We start from the raw sequence: 27,784 nt of genomic DNA, 5'->3' as shown, positions 1-27,784 counted from the left end.
TGACCTACTTGTCTTTTCATGACTGCTGCGGGACTGTTGAAAGGTAAATTATAGCAAACAAAAATGTTTTTTTGGGCCATAGTGATGTTCTGGCTACTGTTGGCCTATCGCTCACAGTGCATATCTCAGCAGTTGTTTTCTATATTTGGATTTGAATGACAACAAATGAGCCAAAGAGAGATTTTATGAAACTGACTCAAAATTAATTTTAATTCTGTGTATGTAAAACTGAATTGATATTAAATAGACATTTTAAAACAGTTGAGTCATGCTGATAAGTCATTTTACACAACAACTCTGCACACACGTCAGCAGTTTGTGTGGAACATCTAATCACAACCCATTTTCATACCAAGCTGTTGAACTGTGGCCCTGTGGCACATCCCATCTGAACAGGGATTAAGGCTGAGCATTAATACTCACATTGAGCCTCATGTGCTTTTCACCCATCCTGTCCTCAAACGTTTCTCTCTGAGCCTGGGATACATCGACTGTTAACATGAGCGTCTCGGGGATCCACCACGGTGTGCTCAGGATGTATGGTGAGTCGATCCTCTTCTTCACTGAGCAATCCTCGTTACAGCTATGGTGACATTTTGTGAGCAAAAATGGTTGCCTCTCTTATAACCACCTCTATAGTTTTGTGGTTCTCAGTAGATTTTATGGTAATTTCCACATTTGATGTCTGTTCACTATCAAGCTTTTTGTACATTGTAGATTTTTAATTGGATTCTGCATTATGGAGGCGTAATGATGTTGAATAATTGTTCAGTAGAATGATAAGTGTATGTTGTGTCTTAGCATTTGCCCAAACTCATAAGAGCTTTGTGCCAAAATGACACAGTACAACATGTTAGGATATTAAGACTGCTAGATTGAGCAATGCATGCTTTGGGGAAGAGAATCTTAGTGATTTTCTACTCTATATTATATTTCAAAAATAAATATAGAGCATTATGAAATTATTTGTGACAAACCCTGATAAAACACAATCTGAAGATATTGTTAAAAATACACTGACAAGATTCATAGACCAACCTAAATCTCAGTTGATCCTGTTTTGACTTTGTTCCCCAGCTCTTGGTATTCTGTTATGTGCTTTATTAAAATGTGTCCATGTGTTTTTTACTGTACGCATACAGAATGAGTGGATCCAGATGTGTGCGTGCGATGATGCTAGATCATGGTCAACATCGTCTGATTGGTCGAGCCCCACATCCACAGCCCCCTGATCCACCAACAATCTGACCGCCTCTAATCTGTGGGGATGACAGAATGACTGTGTTCATGCTTTAATCCAGCTGTGCCCTGCTCCCACTGCCATCATGATCATTGTGACCATGCTTATACTGTCAATAAATTACAGATTCATTTCTTCAACAAGTATTTACTATTCAGTACTATTTCCTGTTATTTCCAACCTGCCTCTCTTATCCAGGTGGATTTATTTTCAAACAGTGGAAGAAGAGGTTTCTTCTCCTAACAGCAGAGGGCAGTCTCCTTGTGTGCCATGATGCTTCATCTCCCCCTGACCAGCTGGTTCTGCTGCAGAACAGTTGTGAGGCAATTGTGGAAGGCAAGGAGATACTAGACCTGCCTAAATTACCCTCCGGTGGATGCAGGGATTGCTGCTTTGCCCTGATGCTCCCCCAGAATAAATACCTGCTGCTGCTGGCTGAATCCCCTGCAGACTGCAGGTTTGGTGGTCACATGTGCTTTCTCTATTACTTTGCCTTGTCGCAGTAAAATGATATACTGTCCAAATCTTTGATTTTAGCTAAAGTTTTGTGGTGCAATTTCACCATTATTTAGGGGAATTGTTCCAGTATTTCGGAAAGCAGGGCTGGCTTTCGCCCTTTTGGTGCCCTAGACATCACAATGGTTTTACGACAAAAATGATTATTAATATAATATATATATATATATATATTATATTAATAACTGTATTTACCTTAATATAGATGAACAATTGGTCCCTGATATTGTTGTCTTAAAAGTGTTTAGTCAGTTTCACTACAATTTACACTTTTACGTAAATAAGTGTGGCCGGGCAGATGAAAAAGTGTGAGAAAGAGAGTTACAGAGGTGAAAAGTGGATTTCTTTCTTTCTTTATCTATTTGTTCATTTGTTACCTCACTGCAGAAAATGATGTAGGGAGCCCACTGGCATTTAAAAAAAAATTTATTTAATTTATTTTTTGACCGGCAACCCCCAGAAGGTGATGCCCAAGGCCCAAAGCTAGATGTTAGTCCTTTAAATATGAAACTTCAGCCAGCAGCTGGTTAGCTTAGTTTAGCTGCTAAACTCTTTCTAAACTTCACTTAGGAGTATGATTTAATTTATTGACATTTTAGAATTATTTCCAGAGAATATTATTGAGTTTATATAGTGACTTTGTCACTAGAAACAATATTGAAATATAAATAAATTCTTCTTTAAAACAATCTATTAAAAAGCAATTATTTAGTAATGAAAAAGAACCAATAAGATTATTGATAAAGAACCGAACCAATAAGGAGTATCGATAAGCGTAGTATGGATAGTGTCGATAAAATCCTAATGATACCTATCTCTACTTGTGTATGAATACAATAAATTATGATGTAATTTTGTTATTGCCAATCGTTCCGGTCTGACCTTGAATAAAAATCAAATGCAGACCTTTGAGTAATAAGATTGAGAACCCCTGGTTTAGCATAAAGACTGGAAATGGGGGAGCAGCTGTTTCAATCTGTTTCCAGTCTTTATGTGAAGCTAAGATAACTGGTGGTATTGTAGCTTCATATTTAATGAATTTAACTCTCAGCAAGAAAGCTAAAACGTGTATTCCCCAAAATGTTTAACTATTTTTACTTTATATTGCTTATTATAACCACATAAATCCATCTATTCGCCCTCTCCTCTATTTACATATTTAAGGAATAAAAGCCCATCCTAATCGTACAGAATCTCATTTTTGACTGACAACAAATTTTACTTTTCTGCTTAGCCTTTGTCTCAGTAGGATATCTCAAACAGCTTACAACAATACCCGTTACTGTGTGTGTAGCAGGAAGTGTGCTAGAATGACAGGCACCAATTATTCTGCACATTCCTTTCCTGCAGCCTACCCAGTTATTTCACTGGTATGCACTTAAAATGTATTGTATTGATGGATGTATGATTTGTATGGCGGTAATAACGATCGTTTTTATCACTTTTTAGTCAATGGCTGACTATGCTGAAAAAAGTGAAAAAGGTGAGTTAATAAGACATGTATTTATTAAGTTTATTGTTTTGGAAAATGTGTAAACCTAACAAAGTCTACGGCCACACTAGCCACTCTGTGAAGCTGTGCTTAGGCACAGCTGTGCTTTGAGGTGATGCCTACATAAGTATTACAGGCCTATATGCTTATATTGACCATGCTAAGCAGGTATAGTGTGAAATTATGGGTAAGCGGTTCTCAAAAATACTGCTTCAAATTGCTAATTAGCACAAGGGGGTTTGCAGGTATTTGGTCATAAACCAAAGGGGGCATTTTTCCCCCCCTCATATAGCCTTTATTAAATGTATCTTTAACATTATCATGTTTCATGAAAGAAATAAACTGACAGAGAGGTGTATACATACTGCCACTTATGCGCACAGGCACGCACGCACACATACACATGCTGTTATGTCCACATAAACAGGTTATAAACTAACACCGTGTCCTAACTGGATGCGAGCGTCCGACTATCGCGCTGCATTGCGCATCGGACGCTCTCTGTCCGCACTGAATACGTTAAATCTGCACTTCTGTTCCGTCACTTAAACAAACAACGTACATATCAGCTGTGAGCTCCAGATCAGACTGGAGCTGGAGATGTAACCACTTCAAAGATGGGTTAGTAGTACTTGTTATCTTCCTACGTTCGTACTTTTTTTTTAATCAGAAAACACACGTTTAATTTGTGATATTTACTGGAAATAACACAATATAGCCAACAGCAAGTAGGTTGTTATCTAGTGATCTTCTCCAGCCAGCTGCCACCTTATTATGGTTTCTGTTTTGAAATGAGGAGGTATTGGAGGCTACAGATAACTCCTCAGGCACGCCCTGCGTCTTGCTAGTGCCAGGGTCAAAATGTGCACACACACGGATGCCGAGATACAGTTAACAGGGAGTTAAACAACACATTAATCTAACAGTCTGACTGATTTCTTCATAACTATAATTTAAGTTAATAAAGACTAAATGTGGATGTTTCACTCACCAGTTGTTGTCTCTGCTCAGCCTGCTGTAGTCCATTGTTTTATTCCACAATACTGAACAGAATAATCCAAACAGGTAGAAAAAGTAAGATGCAAAAGGAGCACAGGATGCTTTTTACTCTCTTGGTCCTAATTGTGCTTTAATGCACCAGGTTTTTAGGTCTACTAGGGTCAATGCCTGTGCTGAAAGTGTCAGTAATCAAGTTAATATTTTCATTTACATCCAGGACAACTGACCCGGTTTTCTCAGCTCATTTTATCTAAACTAATCAGCCGTTCCTCTCAATATGAGGGACAGGAAAAAATAGGAACCGTGTATCCGATAGAAGTTCAGATAAGACGTCGCGCCGCGTTGTGCAGCACCGTGTTGCTCGCGGCCAGTTAGGACACTCCAATAGAAAACAATGTAATCAAGCCCAAGTACATGTCCTAGTGGTTTCCTTAATGCAAAATTATCACTGTTTTGTGCTTTATTTTGCATTGCAGTGTTAAGTCCTTCCATTACCAAACTGTATTACTTAATTTTACTTATAGCTTAGCTGTTATTTCATTTAGTTTTTTTGTCAGGAGAGAATTCAACTGGGGGGCACAGTGACCTTTTTGGGCGGGCCTGGAACCCCAAGGCCCGTCCCTAACGCCGACGCTGAAGTCATCACACCAAGTCGTCTGCCTTCACAGCCTCGTTTTGTATACTCGCGCTCATGCGACCGTGGTGTATTTTGTCTATTATTTCCATCCATTATCTGTAACTGCTTATCCCATGCAGAGTCACGTGGGTGTGGGGGGCTGGAGCCGATCCCAGCTGACATTGAGCGAATGCGGGGAACACCCTGGACAGGTCGCCAGACTATCACAAGGCTGACACATAGAGACAGACAACCATTCAAACTCACATTCACACCTACGAGCAATTTAGAGTCAACAATTAACCTGCATGTCTTTGGACAGTGGAAGGAAACCGGAGAACCCGGAGAAAACCCACACTAACATGGGGAAAACATGCAAACTCCACACAGAAGGGCCCCAAAACAGATTCAAACCTGCAACCCTCTTGCTGTGAGGCACAAGTGCTAACCACTTCACCACCATGCTGCCTGTCTATAGCCTAATGTTAGCTTTTTACTTCTGGCGAATGAATTTACACTTCAAAAATCATAAAAGTGGTGTTCATTTGTGAAGATTATCTTGCTGAACAAAGTGTTTAAGTATCGTAAACGTTTGTTTGCCACAGAGTTTATTTTCTGCAATAATCCCAGGAGGAAACCCAGGGCAATGCTAACTTCCTGGTTGGCCTACAAAAATACGTCCTCCCTGGAGCACTCTACGTTGATTATATTCTTGTCTTTCAATCGATCGCTGAATGAAATCCTTGTAATTCTTGGCAAACCCATATTTTGTCCTTAACAGTTTTCTTATTTTACCTCCTACAGAGTCTCTCATTACCTCTCAGTCCTTGTAAGCGACATCAGGTGCCACCACCACGCATTACTCTCCAAGATCTGGTGCCTGAGCAAATCCTGGACAAAGATCCATTAACTCCACCTGTCAGCGACACAGAGGTTCCCTCCCCAGGCCCTATGACTTGTGCCTCCCCGAGGGAGAAAGGTGAGTTTATGGTGTGTGCTTATTTGTTTGTTTCTTCAGGGTGAAGAGTTTAGTCAAACCAGTGAACATGTTTTCTTTTCAAATTACTCAATCCAAACAGGCAGGAATTCTCCCCGTACAAAGTCTTACAAAGGAGGTGCACATTCAGCAGGGTGTCTGCGCCATGGCACTGTCAGTAATGCCCAAGCAGTGAGGGCGGTTTATCTGTTGATGGGAGGGGCTGCTGCTTCCTCTGCTATGGGTTACCTAGGCGCAGGCCCGCTCCCTAATCTGGAAGCCAAAGCTCCTGACCTGCCACCCAACACGGATTTCTCTGGCGTGGGACCAGCAGGAGTGTACCACACCGGCAGCCCTGCACTCGACTCCCCTCACTATAACAGCTTTGACTTTGTAGGGGATGACTCTGATTTTGATACTTTTGATTGTGGTGGTTTTACTTTCTAATGATGTGCTGTTTTAAAGCTATGGATATTGATAGCTTTAATGATGCTGAATTAATATTTCATCATGATTAGTCAAAATGACATAGCCATATGAAGGCCTCCAATTCAACATGCTTTTTTTAGGGGGAAAAAAGTAGCTGAAATTCAGTCAATACTTTAAAAGCAGAGTGTAAACACAACATTCACAGTTGGCCCCAGCTCAACAGCACCAAAAGCACAAGCCCCCTGACCGCAGTTAGGGTTACGGTGCTTGCTAGGGGTTGAAAGCCGACCCCAGTTCATACTTGTTAAGTTCTGGTTTACAACAATAGCTTGAACTCAAATGCAGACACAGACTCAATTCTTTAAAGGTGAACAAAGATAATTTATTTACACAAATAATAAATGTTCAATGAACAGGGCTGGGGTTCCTGGTGGTCCGAAACATGCAGTAACAAAGTCAATACTTAATATACGGAACGGGGGGCACGGGGAGGGGGTGTCCAGAAATCCTTCCGGAGGAACAGATGAATCCACAAAAAGCTCCGAGCGGTGGAATGGCGTCGGAGAGTGAATAGGCAGGAATTAACTAAAGCAGGGTTCCAGGTTGAGGAGGAGCAGAGTGCAGGAGTGAGCAGGCAGGTTGGAAGCAGCCACAGCTGGCAGGTGAACAGACCTGAGCACAGGGCAAAAAACGAGGTGAGTCCAAACAATCAAAAACAAGAGCAACAGCAAAGTCAAGAGCAAAATACTAGGGAGCCTGATTTAGTTTAGTACCACTGAGGGCGACGGAACAATCTGGCGATGACTGGCAGGAAGACCGGGGTAGATATACTGCAGGTGTGTGTGATGATTGGTTAATTGCTGTCAGCTGCTCCAGCATTGCCTGCCCAGGAGAAGGAGGAGGAGGAGGAGGAGGAGAAGAAGGCCACACCTCCCAACACACTGACAGACTAGACAAACCAGGGAAAAACACACAGGAGACAAAAGGGCAGGGAAACAGAGGAAACACAAGGAAAACTAGGCTGCCAAAGTGATATCATGACAATACTTGTCTTGGAACGAGCTCTGGCCGCTTGGCGTTTCGCCTCACTTTATTTGCGTTTTTTCAACTGTGTGTCTGCCATTTTTGTAGGTTCCCCTTGGATGTGTGCTTACAATATGGCACCTGGTCGCTACGTTTTTATAGAGGTTGACACCCAGAAATGTCCCAAACACAGCAAAATAAGAAAATACAGGCAGAGGGCTGCAGGGTCTGCAGGGTCAAGATTGCTTGGCATTCAAGTGGTTAAGTCGTGAGAACACTGCTGCTAAGCAACGGCAATATTAACTTTACTGACGGCGTCTAGAAGCAACAGAAGCTAACAATTTAGCAAGCTAGCAAGTGGGTAACATAATCTAGTAAAAGCAAAGGCATAATGACAGAGGAAAAAGATGAGGCTGTTGGGAATATCAACATTTTCCTCAGACATATTATAAAATTACGAAGAAAAACAATATACGACTAAAATTACAATATATTAACTTATTATGCACCGAAAAATTTACTTCTATGGCCTATGCCCTATATGCCTATATGACTTCTGACAACGTCAACAAACACGTCACAAATCTGAACTCTGAGCTTTCAGAAACTTTCCACTTGCAAGGTTGTGAATACCAGAACATACCATGAACACGGTAAACACGACCCCATTTGAAGGCACCATGTGTTACCTGAAGGCCACCGTAGTTCTCTGACATGCTTGTGAAACTGCGGTTAACGTAAGCGGCAGAGTGCAAAACCGTGGATCCGCCAGCCGCCGTCTGACTTCTGTTGCTCCTAAAGTTGTTACACGTTACCGCGGTCTTGGAAAGGGAGAAGTGAGCGGAGGGGTACTCGGTTGGTTGCAATCTGCAACCACACCACTAGATTCCGCCAAATCCTACACACTGTCCCTTTAAACCTACAATAACTGATTTTGGAGAAGGGTCTATCTGCTGTCTCACAGGCTACACTTAGGTCACCATCTAGTTGCTAACTGTGTCTGTCTGCCATTTGGTGCAAAGCAGGTAGTGTACAGTTTTATATACATTAGAGCTTTTTTTGTGAATCAGCTTTTGCTGCAACAACGTCATCAAGCAAGACGCTGTGTTGGCTAATCACAAACACGCAAGCGCTCATTCGATTACTTTGACAATGTAGTATTTCTAGCTTGGGATCTTCTTAACGAAAAATAATATAGTTGCCGCTGTGATGAATTTTCAGAGTTGTAAAATCCTGACAGTGAGTATTACAAACCATTGTGCAGTGTTTTTGTGTCTAATAAGCTTTTGAGCCTGTGCAGTCAAAGTTAATGCGATAGTAACGCGTTAACGCAAATTTGTTTTAACGCTTCTATAACTCGGTAATGCAATTTGAGATTTTGAGGTTGTAGTGGGCTCAGTTTTAAATCTAGAGTGAAGATACTGGCATCATATAAACTATAAAAAACTAAGGAATCCATTGGTACCAACCATGTCATACTAGCTTGTTGTGAAGGAGGCTAAATAACGCTCCAAACTTGCGCTTGTTTGAGACAGGTTTTTGGTGAGGAAAAACTGTCATGGCCAGTTTCAAAGGGGTCCCTTGACCTCTGACCTCAAGATATGTGAATGAAAATGGGTTCTATGGGTACCCACGAGTCTCCCCTTTACTGACATGCCCCAAGTCATAGTGAAGTCAGCACACTGACACAGTGACAGCTGTTGTTGCCTGTTGGGCTTGAGTTTGCCATGTTATGATTTGAGCATATTTTTTATGCTAAATGCAGTACCTGTGAGGGTTTCTGGACAATATGTGTCATTGTTTTGTGTTGTTAATTGATTTCCAATAATAAATATACATACATTTGCATAAAGCAAGCATATTTGCCCACTCCCATGTTGATAAGAGTATTAAATACATGACAAATCTCTCTTTACAGTACAAAACAGAAAAATGCGCAATTAATTTGCGATTAACTATTTTAACCGATTGACAGCCCTACTTTGAACGTATTAATGTGTTACTCCAACTGTACTTCCTGGATCGTATTTCATCTTTGTCTCATCAGTAACTAACACGCCCCTTCCAACGCAGTGTTGTTTGAACGCAGGGCTGATTTCGGTCTGAATCTCTGATAAGGGTGTGATATATAGCCTACTTGAGAACATTTTAATTCTTAGAAGATTTTGTAACATTTGAGTGTGCCCACGAGTATAACTTGTAAAACGTTAAGTGAGGCAAAGTAAAACATTTCATTCACTCTGTGATTTTTTATTATTTAGTAAATACTGTAACATGTGTTGTGGTATGTGATAATAATTAAAAAATAATTGTGTACTTATATTAACCTATTTGCCAATTGGCGCAATAATTACTTTTTCATCTTATGCTTATTTTATAACCTTGAATGAATGAAAATAGATCTGTATCAGATTTTTTATTTAGTTGCAGTTAGCCTCTGACTGTGGACAAATTACCCCCTAAGGTTGCTCCGAATCTCAGCATCATCCACTTTTGTGCATGTACTGTGTTTCTTTCAAATATCCAGCTGTTACTGTGCTTATATCTATGTTAGGTTAAAAGCAGATTAATGCTATGTCTATTTGAGCCCATTACACTTATATGAATAAAGGTGACATGTGGAAATTAGTCAATTTTAATTGCTTTTCTTCATACTTTTTCATATTTTATTGCACACATAAATCATTTACTAATGACTGCAGTGACTTTAGTGAGATGTGGGTGTGAAACTGTGTTATGTATACCACACAGCTACTGTTTCATCAAAATTTGGCCGTCGTGCCACTTTGGAGGGATCAAGTCTCATAGTGATTTTTTTAAAGGTCTATGTCCCTAGTGTTTGAAAATGCATGATAGGATTGCAGCAATGGTAACTTTCTATGTGCTATCACTCCTTTTTTCATCCCTCCATCATTCAAATTTTTCCATTTTTTTCCCGCCATTTTACACATAGATCCAGTATAAAAGAGGGTAACCAACACACAATATCATGAAGTCATATATCATTGTAAAGCTAAGACTATAATCTATCCATCAGTCACACTGTCATCACACCGAGGTCAAGAGAATTTGATCTTTGACCTCTAATGCTGCAATGGGGCAAATTCTGAATGCCACTCCAAATGCCCTTATAACTAACTTCATATACATCTGATATGCCCATGGATAGTTCCAGCATAAAGAGCACAAAAACAGCTTTAAAATTATATATTACATGAATTACAACAATAACAACATTTCGTATCAGAATAAACGTAACTTTGTGCAGTTTGTATCTGATGGAATGTTCAGAACTTTGCATTGGATTCTGTTATTGGGGCAGTTGTAAATGGCTTTCTTAGCAGCAGAAACACAAAATAATACAAAAAATCAAAAAACTGTACTAAGAAATTAATTCTCTATACATTATTTTATGTTTTCCCACTCTTACCTCATTGTCAATATAAACATGTTACAACTGATGAGGCCCCGATTCAGTAGCAATGGGTTATATTCCAGGTGATATGTGAAAATGATGTTCACTTTGTCATAAAGACATGAAACTTGGTACACTTGAACAGTTTGGAGCCCTGAACATTTCCAGATATGGAGCCATTGCAAAAAACGCCTCATTGCAGCCATGCAATTTTACTTTCCACCATAACAAAGTTATGTATTTTGCATCATATCTCCTTAACCAAACATTATAACACAGACAAGTTGATGTCCACCACTATGTTTTGATCATAAACTGTTCAGGTGAATAGTTCATGGTGAATTCAGTGATGTTGTAATAAGCAATCCTCCAATCGCTTGGGTCCATCCAAATCCAGTCTGCTGGAGATATCTGGTGCCACCTCAAGTGTTTGTCCCTAACAGTGGGGGAGGAGGGGAGATATTTGGCTCATCTAGAGCCATACGATACGATTCAATGACTTGAAATTGATACAATTATTACAATAGTAATAGTACAATTATACAATTATTTTTTGCCAAAAATTCAATCTGTGTGACTTAAATAAATAGTTGGATACTGGACAGTTCAGGTCAGGATTCCTCAAAGTTGTTCTTGTAAGGGAATCAGGGATAATTTAGTTATGGATATAAACAAGTAAATAACGATTAATGGCAAATATATACACCTTTTATTTGAAATTAATAAAAAGTACAACGACCCACTGCTTCAGTTCACAAGATACAAGGCAGTGCAATATTTAACAAAAAATAAAATAAACTAACTTCTATTCAGGTTTAACCTGCTGCTTCTGTTCTCATTTTCAAAGCAAAAGTTAGAGCAATAATATTCAATAAAAAATAAAGTGCAGCCAACTTCTCTTCAGGTCGAATGAACAGTGGTTTAACCACCTGCTTCTGTTCTCATTTCCAATATAAATGGTAGAGCATTAATATTTAACAAAAAATAAAGTGCATGGCGTCTCAGTAGGTGCGTGGGAAGATTGGTCGTGTTGCCGTTGTATTTTATCTGGCCTTTGCATATTCTGCGAACAGCGAATGATTTATCAAGGACATCTCCCTTTTTGTCAAAACCTAAATGTTTGCACACACTGGACCTTACACGCAGCTTGAAAATCTCTCACTTGTCTGGCTCTTCCTCGCCATCAGCCATGCTTTGTTTTGTTGTTGTCTTTCTGAGATGCTCTGCTGGCGCATGTCAATGACGTTATACACAGGGAGCGTGAACCATTTCTTTACTATTTAGACTGCCAAAATATACATCCATATGACGTTTGTCATGCTTAAATACAAGGTGCAAATTGTTAGTATCGATACAATAGATTATTTACCTTGCAAAACAATTTCAAATCGATATACAGTACGTCTCCCGTGAAGGACGACTTGCCGAATACCTATCGATAGTTGAATCGTAGGAAGATAAATCGATACATCGATGTAGTAGATGAATTGTTACACCCCTACTGCTGGTGAGATTGCGAATTCTCTGAGTCCTGACAAATCCAAGGCCCTTCCTCTGTTCCATACCTTCACTGGATATGAAACAGCATCTGCATATGGGATACCTGCAATGCCTATGATATGGCAACAGAGACCTTCTTGGCTCTGTCAAAGGCTCCAAAAAGCATTCCAGAAGAGATCATTTCAATTGTAGAGCGCAATGGTGGACTCCGAGGGGCAGGGGTGAAAAAAATAAAAAGGACACCAGCTGCATGCGGTTGGGCACCAGCACGCAGAAATATTTCTAGCATGTAGGGCAGCCTATATGGTACTGCTTCATGTTTTTTCAATTTTACGGCCACCCTAAAGATCTACCCTGTATGAGCAGTGCTGCCTTGCTTGACACCAGTAACATCCTGTAGCTCCCAATTAGTGGCCTCGCTGAAGAGTTCATTGTGTCACAGACAAGGGAAGCTCTCCAGTACAGAGAGCCTTGGGATCCAAAAGTGGCATCTGCCGGCATCCAAGTCCAAACAGGCAGGAGAGTCGACAAAGCACTGGAGGTGGCTGAGTCACGGCTGAAGCAATAGTGGGGTCCATAGCAACGGGGCGTGCAGGCATATGTTACTTCGTTCAGGGGAAAGAGTGGCAAAATCTCGTTCAGGAGGAAGTGTCGGTATGAGTCAGCAGAATGGTAGGGATAGGACAGCAAGGAGCATGGACTAGATGGAAAAGAGCACTGCAACGAAAGATCACCTGGTCAAATATCTGGCAAGCAGACTTCCATCAAATCAGGTTCTTAGTCCAAGCTGTCTATGATGTCCTACCAAGTCCAGCAAACCTTAACACTATCACTGCCGCCATGACCAAGTGCTTAACACAGTCGATGAGAGTGTAGCCACAGCCATCAACACCAGTCAAAGACCATCACATTCCTCAGAGCCGGAGAGAAGCCCCACCTACAACCAAGAGCAAAGTCTGGTCTCCTCACCACTGCCACTGACTGGCAACTGGAAGTGGACTTGGGCAAGTAGTTGGAGTTCCCAGCCTGTATAACATCAACACGGCTTCAACCAGACATGATCATCATTTCAGAGTCTACCAAGTAACTGATCATACTGGAACTCACAGTGCCCTGGGAAGAGCGTATGGATGAGGCCAATGAGAGGAAGTGAGACCAAGTACCAGGAGCTTGTGGAAGAATGTAGAAGTCAAGCCTGGCTAACTCGCTGTGACCTGTGGAGGTGCATGGGCTGGGTTGCCGAGGATTTGCAGGCCATTCACTCTGCAAAGCATTTGGGCACTGGGCAATGGGCATCACCAGCGAGGCCATACATAGAGGAAAGCCATCAGATCCATTACTGAAGCTGCAGAGAAAGCCACTAGACTGACTTTGGATCAAGAGACTAGATCCCGGGCGACTGCTGCTGAAATGCAAGCTGGGGTGTGATCAACCCTGGTTGGGTCGCCTGGGCGAGGGTGTCTGATGCTGAAAGACCCAAAACACCCGATGACCCCAGGTTCCATCACTGATGATGCATCCCAGCACATCTGCAGGATGTATCTTTCATCTTTTGTGTTTGACACATTTTTTTTTGAGCTTCAAGTTGTTAAGGTCATATTGAATATTATTCTACTCTGTACAGTCACTGTATTGTCAGGGTTAATGAACAAAATGAGTAAGCTTTTAAAACTCTATACAACATACATGCACATAACAGACATGATATTATAGTCTAGCCTAGGTTTTCAGACATTGTGATTTGCTTAATACAACATCACTGAATTCACCATGAACTATTCACCTGAACAGTTTATGATGTAAATGGTATCATTGTAAAGGTTGACCATCAAAACATAGCGGTGGACTTCAACTTGTCTGTGTTATCATGCTTGGTTAAGGAGATATGATGCAAAATACATAATTTGGTTATGGTGGAAAGTAAAATGGCTGCCATGAGGCGTTTTTGCGATGGCTCCATATCTGGAAATGTTCAGGGCTCCAAACTGTTCAAGTGTACCAAGTTTCATGCCTTTATGACAAAGTGAACATCATTTTCACATATCACCTGAAATATAACCCATTGCTACTGAATCGGGGCCTCATCAGTTGTAACATGTTTATATTGACAATGAGGTAAGAGTGGGAAAACATAAAATAATGTATAGAGAATTAATTTCTTAGTACAGTTTTTTGAGTTTTTGTATTATTTTGTGTTTCTGCTGCTAAGAAAGCCATTTACAACTGCCCCAATAACAGAATCCAATGCAAAGTTCTGAACATTCCATCAGATACAAACTGCACAAAGTTACGTTTATTCTGATACGAAATGTTGTTATTGTTGTTATTCATGTAATATATAATTTTAAAGCTGTTTTTGTGCTCTTTATGCTGGAACTATCCCTGGGCATATCAGATATATATGAAGTTAGTTATAAGGGCATTGGGAGTGGCATTCAGAATTTGCCCCATTGCAGCATTAGAGGTCAAAGGTCAAATTCTCTTGACCTCAGTGTGATGACAGTGTGACTGGTGGATAGATTATAGTCTAAACTTTACAATGATATATGACTTCATGATATTGTGCGTTGGTTACCCTCATTTATACTGGATCTATGTGTAAAATGGCAAAAAAGGATGGAAAAATTTGAATGATGGAGGGATGAAAAAAGGAGTGATAGCACATAGCTATCATTGCTGCAATGCTATCAGACATTTTCCAACACTAGGGACATAGACCTTTAAAAAAATCACTATGAGTCTTGGTCCCTCCAAAGTGGAACGACCAACCCCCAAGTATACTTTATGTAGTAAGTATACTAATATCAATGTACTAATATACTTGTAAGTGTACTACTTCAACACTTTTTTGGCCCACTTTTAATTTATAAAAGTATACTTTTAAGTGTAAGAATATTAATCTTTGAGTACACAACTAGTTTACATCTAAGTTATATTTCATAAATCAACTATACTATGAAGTGAACTATAAGCGAACTTATAGATATACTGTTAGTTTACTAGTTATAAACTTGTAATCCGCTTTTTAGTTTATGAAAATACACTCTCTTATTTTTAGTTTAAATGAAGTAAACTAATAGCACACTTGAATAAACTTATTTTTGGTAAGAAGGTGTAGACTGTATTCTGTATACTACTTTTGAAATCTGAACCTACCTGAAGCATTCCCCTCTCACCCCTCTCTGTCCCTCTAGCCTCAGAGCGCCATCTAGTGGGCCGCGGAGGCAGTGGTACTAGATTATTTTTTTATTATTATTTAGCAAAGTGAACAGGTAAAACCTAAAGGAGGTAAGATGCCAGCTGCCGTAAAACCAAAGCCTATTGAAGGAGGCTAAGACACGGGTGGACACGGGCGGACACGGGTCTTGTATTGGGTATAACACATGCGCAGTGTAACTGGAGCTGCGGTCGTGCGTTGCGATCGGCTCAATTTCGGCGAGTGCAGAGCAGATATTACTGCGCATGTGCGGTACCCCGAAGACGTGTTGATTAAGTATGACCCAACCTCCTTCAATAGGCCTTGTGTAAAACACCAAACATCATCAGGTAGAGACAAACGTGTTTGCCACTGTTAGCTAGCTAACGTTCTCGGATGCAGTGACACAAAATGAATCGGTTTTTAAAGCGAAAAAGTGATGTGGGAGACAACCCTGCGCCAGTAAAAGCTACAAAAGCGTGTGGTGAGGAAATAAGAACCTGAATACATTAAATTTGGATTCGTAATGGCAGGCAGTGATGCTGAGCCCAAGGCACAATGTGTTGAATGTGGAGAAATCTTGTCAAATGAGGCGCTAAAACCATCGAAGCTCCAGAGACACTTAAACACAAATCACCCAGGATGTGTCGAGAAGCCAAAAGAATATTTCTTAAGGCAAAGGCTTCAGGCTTTTCAAGTTGCAAAAGGTTGAGAACCCCTGCTCTAGGCTAAGGTGTGTTCACATTGTTGTCTGTGAGAAAATACTGCGTTAACTCCTCTGCTGTCATTTTAAATATAGTGTTGACTGAGTGACATTCTTCCACATAATATGGTGCTTATGTGCACCTTCAGTTCGTTTTACCATCCCCCTATTTGTATATAGGCTATGCAATTAAGTTGTAGGGTGGTATTGAGTGAAATTATTTAAGGGATGGGATAAAGCAAATATTGGCGATTTAAAATCAAAGTGTTGTTTTTGCATCTTCATAAAACATTAAGAAACAAAAACGTGCGTGTTGTAGCCTACACACGTTTCCCTGTTTTTAGACACAAAGATGAACAACATTGAAAAAAAACTAAATGGTCGTTTTCAGAATGTAGCATATACTAAAGAAATACAAACCATGAGTGGCTCTTGTGTCTTATTATTATTAAAATACAATTAAATAAGTGAATGTAATGTTGAATCAAAGATAAATTATTTAACCTCGTCTCTGAACTGCAAAATATTCGTTTCGCGTTGTGAGCCAATGGAGGAAGATTTCTCTCTCGTATCGTTTTTGTACTCTCTGCTGTGTCACCGCATCACTCCAGTGGCTGCCTGGTCTGGTTTGCTGTAGTGGGCAGTGATAGTAGCAGCAGCAGCAGTGGTAGCAGGGCCCTCCCTCTGTCTCACTGCACATAAATACTCGCAGCCTGCCTATTCCCAGGCATGGATGACGGTTGCACTCAGACATGGCACTGCGACATTATACTCTCGACTTCAAGCTCTCTACAGCAGGTAAAATAAGCGCAGTTGATTGAGGTTACAGCATGGGGTTCCAGCCACTGCACCATGCTAGCTAGCTGGCATGCTAATACCTGCTAGTCTGTCACTGTCCTTCAGAACACTAACGCTGTATTGATCGGGATCAAACAGGGCTGATAATGGCATAATGTTTTTAGACTAGTTGGGGTTAAAAGCTCAAAGTTATTGTAGGTAAAATCTATATTTGTAATGACATTTGCATGGTCGTGTGTTAGACGTTACATTGTTTTTTGTTTTAAGTTGACGTCTATTGAGTCTCGTTGCTGTGGATAGAGGCTGCTCGGGGCTCAATACCCCATTGTGAATAAAGTATGTTCAAGCCAACGCTGTCGCACAGGAAACGGTGCATTTTCAGCCATTTTTGTAGTTTTTATGTGTTGAGAGTTTAACAAACCGTAAAGACCGGTTCAAGTCAAACAGCCAGTCTCTGTGTGACCGAACTGTTAACCCGCACTTAGACCAGCATTAACCTACTTGTCTAAAAATAGCAACTACAGGAAGTGTTACTTTAGGCACCAATTATGAAGTATGTGACTTAATAAAAACCTGATATTTTCATGTGGAATTTCATTCATTCATTCATTCTCACTGTGCAATATCATTTTCCACTTGTGCAATTTTGTTAAGTCTGTTTATTGTCAATACTGTATATACTGCTCCTATTTTTATACTTCCTTCTATTTTAATGGTTCATATTTTCTTACACTTTGTTTAGCTCTTTTTTACTGTGTTAGCTGATGCATCTTGTTTTTTGCACTATCCCCTTTGCTGCTGTACACTGCAAATTTCCCCACTACGGGACTAATAAAGGAATATCTTATCTTATTTTAATATAAAATGAAATACATCTAGGTTTTGAATTGCATGATGGATGCATATTCAATATCACATTACAAAAATACTCCATTTAAATCTATTTGAATGTATTCAAATATCTGGCTAATTTGAACTGCTTCATATACCCTGTTGGATAGTTTAATCTTTAACAATCCATCATAATTTATATATGTTGTGTATGTTAAATCTTAATCTGAAAATTAAGTAATAACTAACTGTTACATAAATTTAGTGGAGAAAAAGTACATACCTTTTTCCATCTGAAATAAAGTGGAGAAGAAGTATAAAGCAGCAAAAAATGGAAATAATCAGTCCTGGCTAACTTTTCTTCTGAACAGAGGAGCTTTGGAATCCCACTTATCTTATTAATACATATCTTTTTTTAATGCTGATCAGTTGTACATATTGTAACTAAGTATTTATTCAAGTATTGTACTTAAGTACAGTTCTGAGGTATTAGAATATTTTCATCTATTGCTACTCTATACTTGTACTCCACTGCATTTTTGAGGGAAATATTGTACTTTTTACTCCAAGACATTTATTTGACAGCTAGAATTAGTTGTTACATTACACATTAAGATTTTAAAATGTGTATATATTATATCAGTATATAATATACAATGCTTTGTTTTATGTACCTTAAACTACCAAACTGTAAATACAATAGTTAGAATTAGCTCAACCTTGACAAGCTACACCCAAATGCTGCTTACATGTTAATCTATCGCTAATAATTTAGTGATAATCCAGCAGTATAATGATATGACACTAACAGGGGCCATTCTACCTGCATAAGGAGAACTTTTACACACATACAAAAGTAAAGTTTTAATAATACTTCTGTACTTTTACTTAAGCATTACTATGAATGGACTTTTACTTGTAATAGAGCGTTTTTTTCATTGTCACTGTTGCTACTTGTATATAAAGGGTCTGAGTACTTGTTTCACCACTGATGCAGATAACGTATAAAGGGGGGGAAATTATCATTAGTTATGAAGTAATTGTTATTACTATTATTTTTTTTTCACTGTTCCAACCTCTCTTTTCCCAGTTGACTCTGCTTCGACAGTTCCTGATCTACTGTCCATATTTCATGAGCAGGAAATGACAGAGACTGTCCATGAAACAAATGGGCATGGATACCTTGGTACTTTTGTAGGCAAGAATGGCCGGTAAGAACAACATTTTTTGCTTTCCACATTATTTTTTTTGACAAACAAAAGCTTTGCGTTTTCTTTGGTCTGTGTTACAGATGCAGGGATTTTTTTTAAACAAGTCCTGTAGTTTATTACATAATATTAGTTGCATATTAGACTTACAAATAAAATAATATATTACAATTAATTCATTTGAATGTTTTAATGTAAATATTTGAGAAGGGAGGTACTTTTAATTAGCTTACCCTCTCGAAATTGTCTACATTGTCCTATCTTTTTCCATTTAGAACCCTGTAGTGTTTGTCTTTACTTGGTAGTTTTTGGTGTGTCATATACAATGACATTTAGCTGTGAGCCTTGCTGGATGAGTTTAGGCTAGATTTACACATCTTGCACTCCTAAGATAAAAGAAGGGGTGGGGTTGATCCCGTTGTTATGATATCTTTTTTTATGAGTAAAAATCCCTCACTAAGACTACAGTTATTGGTTCAGTACAGTTACAGTACTGGATATGATTTTCAACTATCATTAAAAATATGCATGACATAGTTTGGATTCAAGTGGTGACATGTTTTCACAATGGGAAAAAAAACTGCCACAGAAACTTGTCGCACCACTCTTGCAGTCTGCGGTCCGTCGGAATGCTCAGTATATTCCAAATAGCTAAATACTCTACTTCTGGGGCAGGTTTGATGGTATGACGCAGAAGCAAATGTATTCATCCATATCTGTGAAATTAAGACTGTTTGGTATACACTCTGAGCACACTGATGGTCAGCAGAGAGGTGGATTATGCTGCAGGTGTGGTGTAGTGGATTTATTGGTGCTTTCTATTGTGAAATGTTGGGTCAGTTTAGTATAATAAAATGTTTTTAATCTCTTTATTGCTTTTTGTCCATCTCTTTATCTTTACCACTTCATTTCTCAGGCTTGCTATTTTGCGTGTGCACTCCCGTGGGTTGGTCACCATTGATCTGCAATGTTATGAAGAGGATAACATTGCACAAGTAGACAATGTAGGTGATTTAAACAATAAATACACAATACTTTATCCAGTACCTAAAGGTCAAAATACACAGGAAGTCCCACAGTGCAGCATGTCATGTGCAGGGTTCGATATTACCACCAACCATGAGCCAAATGCTGGTAAAATACACAAGTGGCTGCTAGATTTGCATCACTCACCAGCTAAAATAAGGACCCTGGTCATGTGATGTAATAACTTCTCTTTTATCACTCATGAAATTCACTGTACTGTAAACCTCCTTGTACAGTATTTCCTGGAGACATAAAATCGGTGCCAAAAAATATTGCAAGGACACAATGAAAGTAAGAACAGCATAGCATTTAACATTAAGACCTTAACACACAAGATTATTGCCTGTACATGTTGTATACATACCTCAGGTGCACAAACATGCACCTTCCCATAGACCGCATATTTGGCAGTCCTCTTGAACAGTGGTTCCCAACCTACAGTAGGTGTCGGTCCCCTCCAAAGCAGTGGTTCTGAACCTGGGGGTCGCATGATAATTTCTGGGGGTCGCCAGATATTAAAAAGTAGAATGATATATTTTAGAATGTTTTCTTCATTACATCTCCAGTACCAGTGATATTATTAGCCTCAGAATAGATTTTATTGAGTGTGTTTGTGAGAGTTAAAGTGTGCTTGCACACGAGTTTCTGCCGGGGATTTCCGGCGGGTAAGGAAGAGAGAAAAAGTCATGGAACGTATCAAAAATCTTCAGTGCCTGGAGCACATTTGACAACACCTAGGAGCTGGCAGTTCAAACCAAACAAAACTAAAGGGGGGTGCAAACACCAACCTCTTTATTCCGGTTGGGTTACAACTCAAAAAAGGTTGAGAAACACTGCACTAAAGTATCCCACTGGTTGACGAAAATTGTTGTGCACTTCGGCTTTTATGGTGTTTCTGACTCAGTCTATTCCTCCACAGCTTTTAAATGCACTGGAAACAAAGCTAAAGATTATCTTAAATGGCAATATTACAAGGATTAAAAGGTAAGTGTCTGGAGGCTCATGGCTTTGCTCATGTTATAGAAAGGCGTTGGCCATATTTCATGCAGGTTGCATGTTGAAGTAATATTGATTGATTGTATTGTTCACTATTCACCCCAAGGCTTCCAGCCCTCGTACGAGGTGCAGAAGTTGACCGATACTGGCCCACAACTGACGACAGAATGGTTGAGTACGACATGGACCAGTTGGTGTATGAAGAAGATTCTGAATACCAAAACATAAAGATATTGCACTCACACCAGTATGGAAATGTTCTAGTACTCGATGATGACTTAAGTAAGTGTATATAACACGACAATTCATAGCATGTTTGTCATTTTGAGACACAAGATCCAGTCAGTTTGGCTCCATCAAATTGATGCTGAATAAATAATGTATTTTTTAAGTACACCGTTAGTGTGTGTTAAAGGGCGGGTCAGTTATTTTTTAGTTGTTTTTTATGTCTTTTTGTGATGTCACAACTATACAGTCACCGGTAGAAGTTCTGCTAAACTCTGTAGTTGACACACCCCACGTAGGTCTATCTGTGGGTCCACAATACTACAGGACATGCCTACTACATGACACACCCTTGAAACGGTCGCAATTCGGTTAGGTTTAGGCACAAAAACTACTTGATTAGGTTTAGGAAAACATCATGATTTTAGGTAAAATAAGTACGTTAATCCTGGAAGTTATCTCATTACTAAAACGGAGCGTTTCAGACAGAGGGTGTATACAGGTATATTCAGACAGACGGTATGAAAAAAAGAATGTGTTTTTTAACATTAAATTTTGAACATGTTATAGTAGGAACCTCAAAATACAAGTATGAACCTGAAAATTAGCATATGTCTCCTTTAATCAACATAAAAGTGTAATGTACTAGATTAAACCTGCATCAGGTAATCTGATGGCGACTATTGTGCAAGTTTGTATTATAAGAATTTATCAATTATTTTAGTGTGTAAATGATTAAATTACTTTGCAGATCTGGCAGAGAGTGATTTGCCCTACACCCAGGCCATCATGGGTAACGGAAGAGAGAATTATGCTGGAAAAGAGGTGCTGATATTAGGAGGAGGTGATGGAGGCATCCTTTTTGAGATGGTCAAACAAAAGCCAAAGATGATCACCATGTTGGATATATCCTTTATGTGTCTGTTGTGCTGAACCTTTTTATTCCTGTATTGTGACTTTGATTTGTCCCTAGGGCAATGTAGTTTTCTCTCACAGCATTTTACTGATACGTATAATTGTACGTCTGCACCTGAACGATCTTTCCTTTACAAATGTGTACATTGACCAGAAGGTGATAGACGCATGCAAAAAGTACATGAGAGGAACTTGTGGCGATATCCTCGACAACCTGAAGGGAGACTGTTACCAAGTGAGTGCTGAATGAATATTCATGTTACTGCCATAAAATCTTTGTTTCTTCACTGGTGATTGGTGCACCTGAATAAGTGGTATCTGCGTGTCAAACGTGTCGAGTGCATTTCCTAAATCCAGCATTGATTACATCCATGTTTACTATCTTGCAGTCTTCTTCCCTGTATTTGTTGGCGCATTGCAGCATCTTATTGCTGGTACCACCACCTGTTGATCAGTGTGACATAAGGGTGCTCCAATCAATCGGCTACCGATCATTATCGGCCGATATTTGTTGAGGCTGATCAGAAGAGCCGATCAGATGAAGCGGCGATTCTGAATTGAAACGTTTTCAATACTAATTTGCCTTTCTCGCCTGCTTTTTTGCTAATTCACTCTGAGAGTGACACAGCTGAACACACGTGTGTGCACGGGCCTGTCGCTGGCTCGGGGATAATTCCCTCTAATAATATAATAATAATAATAATAATTCACTCTTTAAGTGTGTGCCTCCCTTTTGTGTATGCCGCGACAAGTGGGAGAGCAAACTTTTTTTTTTAACCACATTGAAAATATTGTTTTTGAAAGGCCAACAAATATGGATTGAAGCAGAATATTTCGTTGGATAAAAACGTGAATTTTGGAAATTATTACATTTATCTTTTTTCAATCAATTTAAACTTTTGGACTTTACAACACCCTGGAGTTATTGGAAATCTTTGGATCACACGAGTCAGAAACAATCCTACGCATTTGTCCCATTTGTCTGGGACATTGAAATCTTCCAGAACACGTTGACTGACACACGTTCAAAGAGCAGAGGAGCAGAATGGCTTGTTGACGCGGAGAAATGGCTTCAAATAGACACTGTGATCGGATCGGCCAATTCTGCTTCCAGCGATCGGTGATCAGCCCCAAAAATCCTGATCGGAGTACCCTTATGTTGTATTCAGACCAAGAGCGAAGCGAATTTTCGCCTCGCTTTACTCGCACGAGTTGGACTGCCAGGGTCATTTGTCTTCATTCGCGTTACTCACTTTAGACGTGCAGGACAGGAGAAGGGGGTTGTCTCCATTGATCACAACAACTTTTCTTTCCGCCATCAACCATGGAAGAAATAACCACTGCTGCTGCTTTGTACATGTTGTGAAAGTCCCAGATATGTCAGAAAACCAAATGCCATCGTGTCTGGGTTCATAACATCACCCAGCGGATCTCTGTGAATTTCACCGAGCTGTTTTCACATAGAGTGCCATTGCACTGACTGTATCTAGCAAGCCACACGTCACTACTGTGGTATGAACCCAAAATAAACAGACTGGGCTGTGATGTAATGTAATTGCAATTAACAGATCAGAAGAATGTAGAAATAACTACATAATATCGTTGATTTGTAAAAAATCTGAATTCATGCTTTGTCAGGTCTGTCCGCAAGATGACAAGCAATCCACTTTTAAAATGCTTGTTTTCTGAATGGAGTTGGGATCGATCAGTGCCGTAGCTTCTCCATTAACACTCAAGATAAAGTCATCTGCGTCGCCTGGCGTGAATTTGTGTCCATTCGCCTCTTTGCATTGACTTTGTATGTAATCATGCCATGTGAAAAGTTAGCTTCGCTCTTTGTGTGAAAACACCATTAGTGTGACACCATTGGTAAAACTGTATCGTCCTCGTGTGCATGCACGAGATAACACAGGGACAGTTTGAGATTTTACTGACTTTGTGACAAGAGCATGTTATGTATTAAGCATATTTTCCAATTGAAAGAATCTGGAGAAGAAAGTTGTGGATTCTCATCTCCTACATTACAGATACTAGTTGAGGACTGTGTCCCTGTGCTGAGGAAGTATGTCCAGGAAGAAAAGACGTTTGATTACATCATTAATGACCTGACTGCAATCCCAATATCCACGGAACCAGAAGAAGGTTTCTGTATTATTTTTTATACTGTGTATTTTTTGTACATATATACCACCCTCTGTGATGTTACATAAATGCAGCTCAACTTGTTCAACTTGTGTCTGAACCTGTTTATCTGCTTGTTGTAGACTCTACATGGGAGTTCCTGCGTCTCATCTTAGATCTGTCATTGAAAGTCCTGCGACCCTCGGGGAAATATATAACACAGGTGAGTCTTGTCCCTTTTAGTAACTGCTAAGTATGTTATGTCATTACACAAGGGATGCTCCAATCTGTCCTTAGTACCTATTTTACTGAAAACTTCTGCATCCTTGAGACCAACCTTTTAAAATCCCAGTGAAACTGCTTTTTCGGAATATCTTGATTCCTTTATTTGATGTATTTCCTGTTGAAACAGGATATCGGGGCAGGGAGTATTGCAAGGAGGGAAAGCAGCACAGTTAAACCAGTTCGATATCAGTCAGGGAGAGAATGGCAGTGTTATTTCATAGGAGGAATGAAAGTATTCTTAGATCTAAGCGTTATGGTCCATATCTTAAAATACAATTTAGTTTCAAATTGTAAAATAGGACATTTTTATGTAATGGGAAATCTGCTAACAAGGGGAGAAGTTATTTTTAATTTTATTGTGGCTAAGCATTGGAACATACCACTTCCATTTATAACCCAAAAAAAAACCATTAGCTAGTTTGCGTGTCATGTGACATTTTTTTCTGCTACTGGTCCCCAGGGTAACTCTGAGAACATGACAGAGGCACTGCATCTGTACGAGGAACAGCTGAGAAAGCTCTCGTGTCCCGTGGAGTTCTCCAAAGAGGTGACGTGTGTGCCCTCCTACTTGGAGCAGTATCCTTTAATCAGTTCTAAGGTTTTTGATATGCTAGTGTTGTAATGTAGCTAAAAAAACAAACCACATTTGATTTAATTAATTTACAAAAATGTGTTTTCATATCCCATTTACTGTGCAGTAATTCACAAACACTGTCTTATTACAATTTTGATCTTTTTTTTGTAGATTTGGCCCTTATTTCTATTGGTAATATAACTGTGTACTCATCAAGTTAATTGTTGTGATCTGTTGGCTTTTTACAACCTGTCTGATCCTCTAAAGGCACAGTATTATAACAGATAGAAATGAGAGCCAATTTGTGATAAACTGGAATTATCATTTGAGATCAATTGTACATACATCCCTGAATGGGCACGGTGTAGGGACGTCAACGGTTAACCACAGAGAACATTTTTGACCGGTTACGCATGTTGGCCTCTTGGTTAATTTACGGGCACCACGGCGAGCACGGCGATTACATCGGCTTCCAAAGCGGTTTTGCCCCCTGCATGTGCACGCACCTTGTATACAAGAAACCCGTCTATGTCTGAAGTTCAGTTCTAGGGCGATGGAGAAATCGCCCACAGGAGGTGGTCTGTGTAGGAGTTTAGCCAATTGCAGATTCAATATATGAACATATGAAATAAAATTTAGCCAATTCAAATCGAAATCCTGCTAAAGTCAGGACTGGTCCCTGGGTGCCATTTTAACTACATGCCAATGACGAGCACAATCACTACTCCGACAGCCATTTGAGAGAAGAACTTTGGTGAGAAACTACAGGTGTAAGAGCTGGTCCCGCAGCATTGTTGTTATGCTGTGTTTTGTTTTGTACAATCCTTAATTCTATCGTGACAGATGGGTTTTCTACTCCGTTTGGAAGAAGTAAAGACCTCCAGATTTCTCTGCTTGAATCCCCAGCAGCTGGAATGTGAATGCACCTCCCATTTCTGCTGTAGCCTTAAAGGTGTGTTCAGACTGAACGTGACATGAAAATTAGAGGCAAGACAAAGTTTCGATAAATGCATTATTATGTGGGCTTCAAAATTTTAAAAAGTCGATCTGGAGAAATATAACAAAACTAGTTCCACACACTCGTGGCAGTCTATGCCTAGTGAGATACAGCTGACTCGCTACGGCTAATATCTGTACAGCAGTTTCCTGTTTTTAGTTAATAAGCATGAAGTGCAAAACACTCCAGCAGTCAAGTTAGTGTGAATAAATCAAGATGAAAATTGACTTTACATTCAGTCTGAGCACATCTTAAGGGGTACAATGGTGGTTTTTATTTTCCCACCTCTATTAACCCCATTCTACCCTAATCTTCCTTCTCTTTCTTCCTGTTTTAGTTGTTTTTCCATCGTTTGCTACAACTTCTCAGTTGTATTTCGTTTGCGTTACTTGATTTGGAATGTCCATTTGCATGTACTCTGGAGGAACTGTTAGATGTTTAACAGTGATTTGATACACTGATAATGTGGTGTAACTCACCTTACAACAGGCGTGTGTTCTCTTGTTTTCCTTAGTTTTTTTTTTTTTAAGGTTCTTTACTCTTGAGTTATGAGCTCATGCCAGCTGATAGGCCAATGTGTAGGCTCAGCACAGCTGAACTGAGTTGCTTTTAAGGTCTGTTTTTGTTACTGCCTCTTAAATGTGATTTGATTCTTTCAGATTGTATCAACGCAATGTGATCATGCCCAGTGAGACTGACGTGTTTAAGTCCAAATGTGTTTTAAAAGGGAAACGACTCCACCACTTTTATGCCACGTCTGTGCTTGTGCTGTTTTTATGTCATGTTTTATTAGCACCTTTTGGTTTCTCCAATATATTTGAAGTTTTTTAAGACTGTATTGGGTGCATGTAAAGGACGGTGAATGTAGCTTGCATACACAATACACAGCACGTTTACGCGTGATCAACCCTGTGGGACTTTTACATTTACAGTTATATTTATTTATTCAATATAATTTCACCAAATGCTGTTCTGTCCCACTTGAGATACTTTCTGTGACCTCTACAATTAAAATGTTTTTTGGGGAAAATGTTTTGACTTTTGTTTTTTCTCCAAAAGAAATGGATTTGATGAATAATAATCAAGGACGAGCTTGGAATATTTTAAGAAAGCATGTCAATATAAACTATAGAAGCCCATAGGGGTCTATATTAAAATGATAATGATGATAAACATGAAAATGTAATTCCACAATAGCATTATAATTTCCAACAATGTATGTATTGTAGCGCTCGCGGCTCCGTAGCACGGCTGGCTAGCTAGCTAAATGATGAGGACAAGGTGGCTGAAGTTTAACCGGAGAACCGGGTTTTATTACCCTATGATACAGGCTAACCCCGGGGTTGGAAGAGTGCCCAAAACAACAAAAGGGTGGTAGCCTAAACTAGCTAATCAGCTAAACTCCGTAACATACGTGGCGTGCTCCTGCGGCCTTTCTTCTTCTCCCCTCCTCCTTCTCCCACACTCCTTTGCTCTCTCTGCGCCCTCCCCTCTTGATGAACCTGACCTATCCAGCTTAACTAGGGCAACATCTCCCCCCCATGAACTCCCCAAGTGTCTCTTATGTTAGTCCTGCAGGGTCGCTACAGTATTATTTGAGTAAAAATTCAAATGCAATAATCCTATCAGCATTTCATTTTCACATACTTGTATGGGTGTTCTATGACCATATTAAAATGGAAATGGTAAAGCTGTTTGACATT

At 39.6% G+C, this 27,784-nt stretch overlaps 2 protein-coding genes and 1 long non-coding RNA gene across 3 annotated transcripts; 2 read left to right on the top strand and 1 right to left on the bottom strand.

Annotated features, from left to right (window-relative positions):
• The first annotated feature begins 489 nt into the window (after nt 1-489).
• Nucleotides 490-6,666, top strand: LOC141753348 (uncharacterized). The gene is made up of 5 exons (XM_074611923.1): nt 490-542; nt 1,439-1,697; nt 3,206-3,239; nt 5,668-5,842; nt 5,943-6,666. Exons 1-5 carry the CDS (start codon nt 500-502, stop codon nt 6,284-6,286), a joined length of 855 nt encoding a protein of 284 aa, XP_074468024.1. The 5' UTR covers nt 490-499; the 3' UTR covers nt 6,287-6,666.
• Nucleotides 6,626-7,312, bottom strand: LOC141753352 (uncharacterized). The gene is made up of 2 exons (XR_012590436.1): nt 7,042-7,312; nt 6,626-6,940 (listed from the first exon to the last, which is right to left on the bottom strand). It is a non-coding gene; the product is annotated as an uncharacterized LOC141753352 (long non-coding RNA).
• A 9,255-nt stretch (nt 7,313-16,567) lies between these two features.
• Nucleotides 16,568-27,111, top strand: LOC141753347 (spermine synthase-like). Its single transcript, XM_074611922.1, has 11 exons — nt 16,568-16,903; nt 18,825-18,945; nt 19,859-19,946; nt 20,888-20,952; nt 21,071-21,246; nt 21,941-22,095; nt 22,250-22,339; nt 24,132-24,246; nt 24,369-24,448; nt 24,971-25,086; nt 25,928-27,111. The coding sequence occupies exons 1-11, from the start codon at nt 16,858-16,860 to the stop codon at nt 25,956-25,958; spliced, it is 1,083 nt and encodes a 360-aa protein (XP_074468023.1). The 5' UTR covers nt 16,568-16,857; the 3' UTR covers nt 25,959-27,111.
• Nucleotides 27,112-27,784: the final 673 nt, after the last annotated feature.

This window comes from Sebastes fasciatus, chromosome 16, assembly GCF_043250625.1.
Source record: "Sebastes fasciatus isolate fSebFas1 chromosome 16, fSebFas1.pri, whole genome shotgun sequence".
NCBI lineage: Eukaryota > Metazoa > Chordata > Actinopteri > Perciformes > Sebastidae > Sebastes > Sebastes fasciatus.
This window is presented reverse-complemented; position numbering and strand designations above follow the sequence as displayed.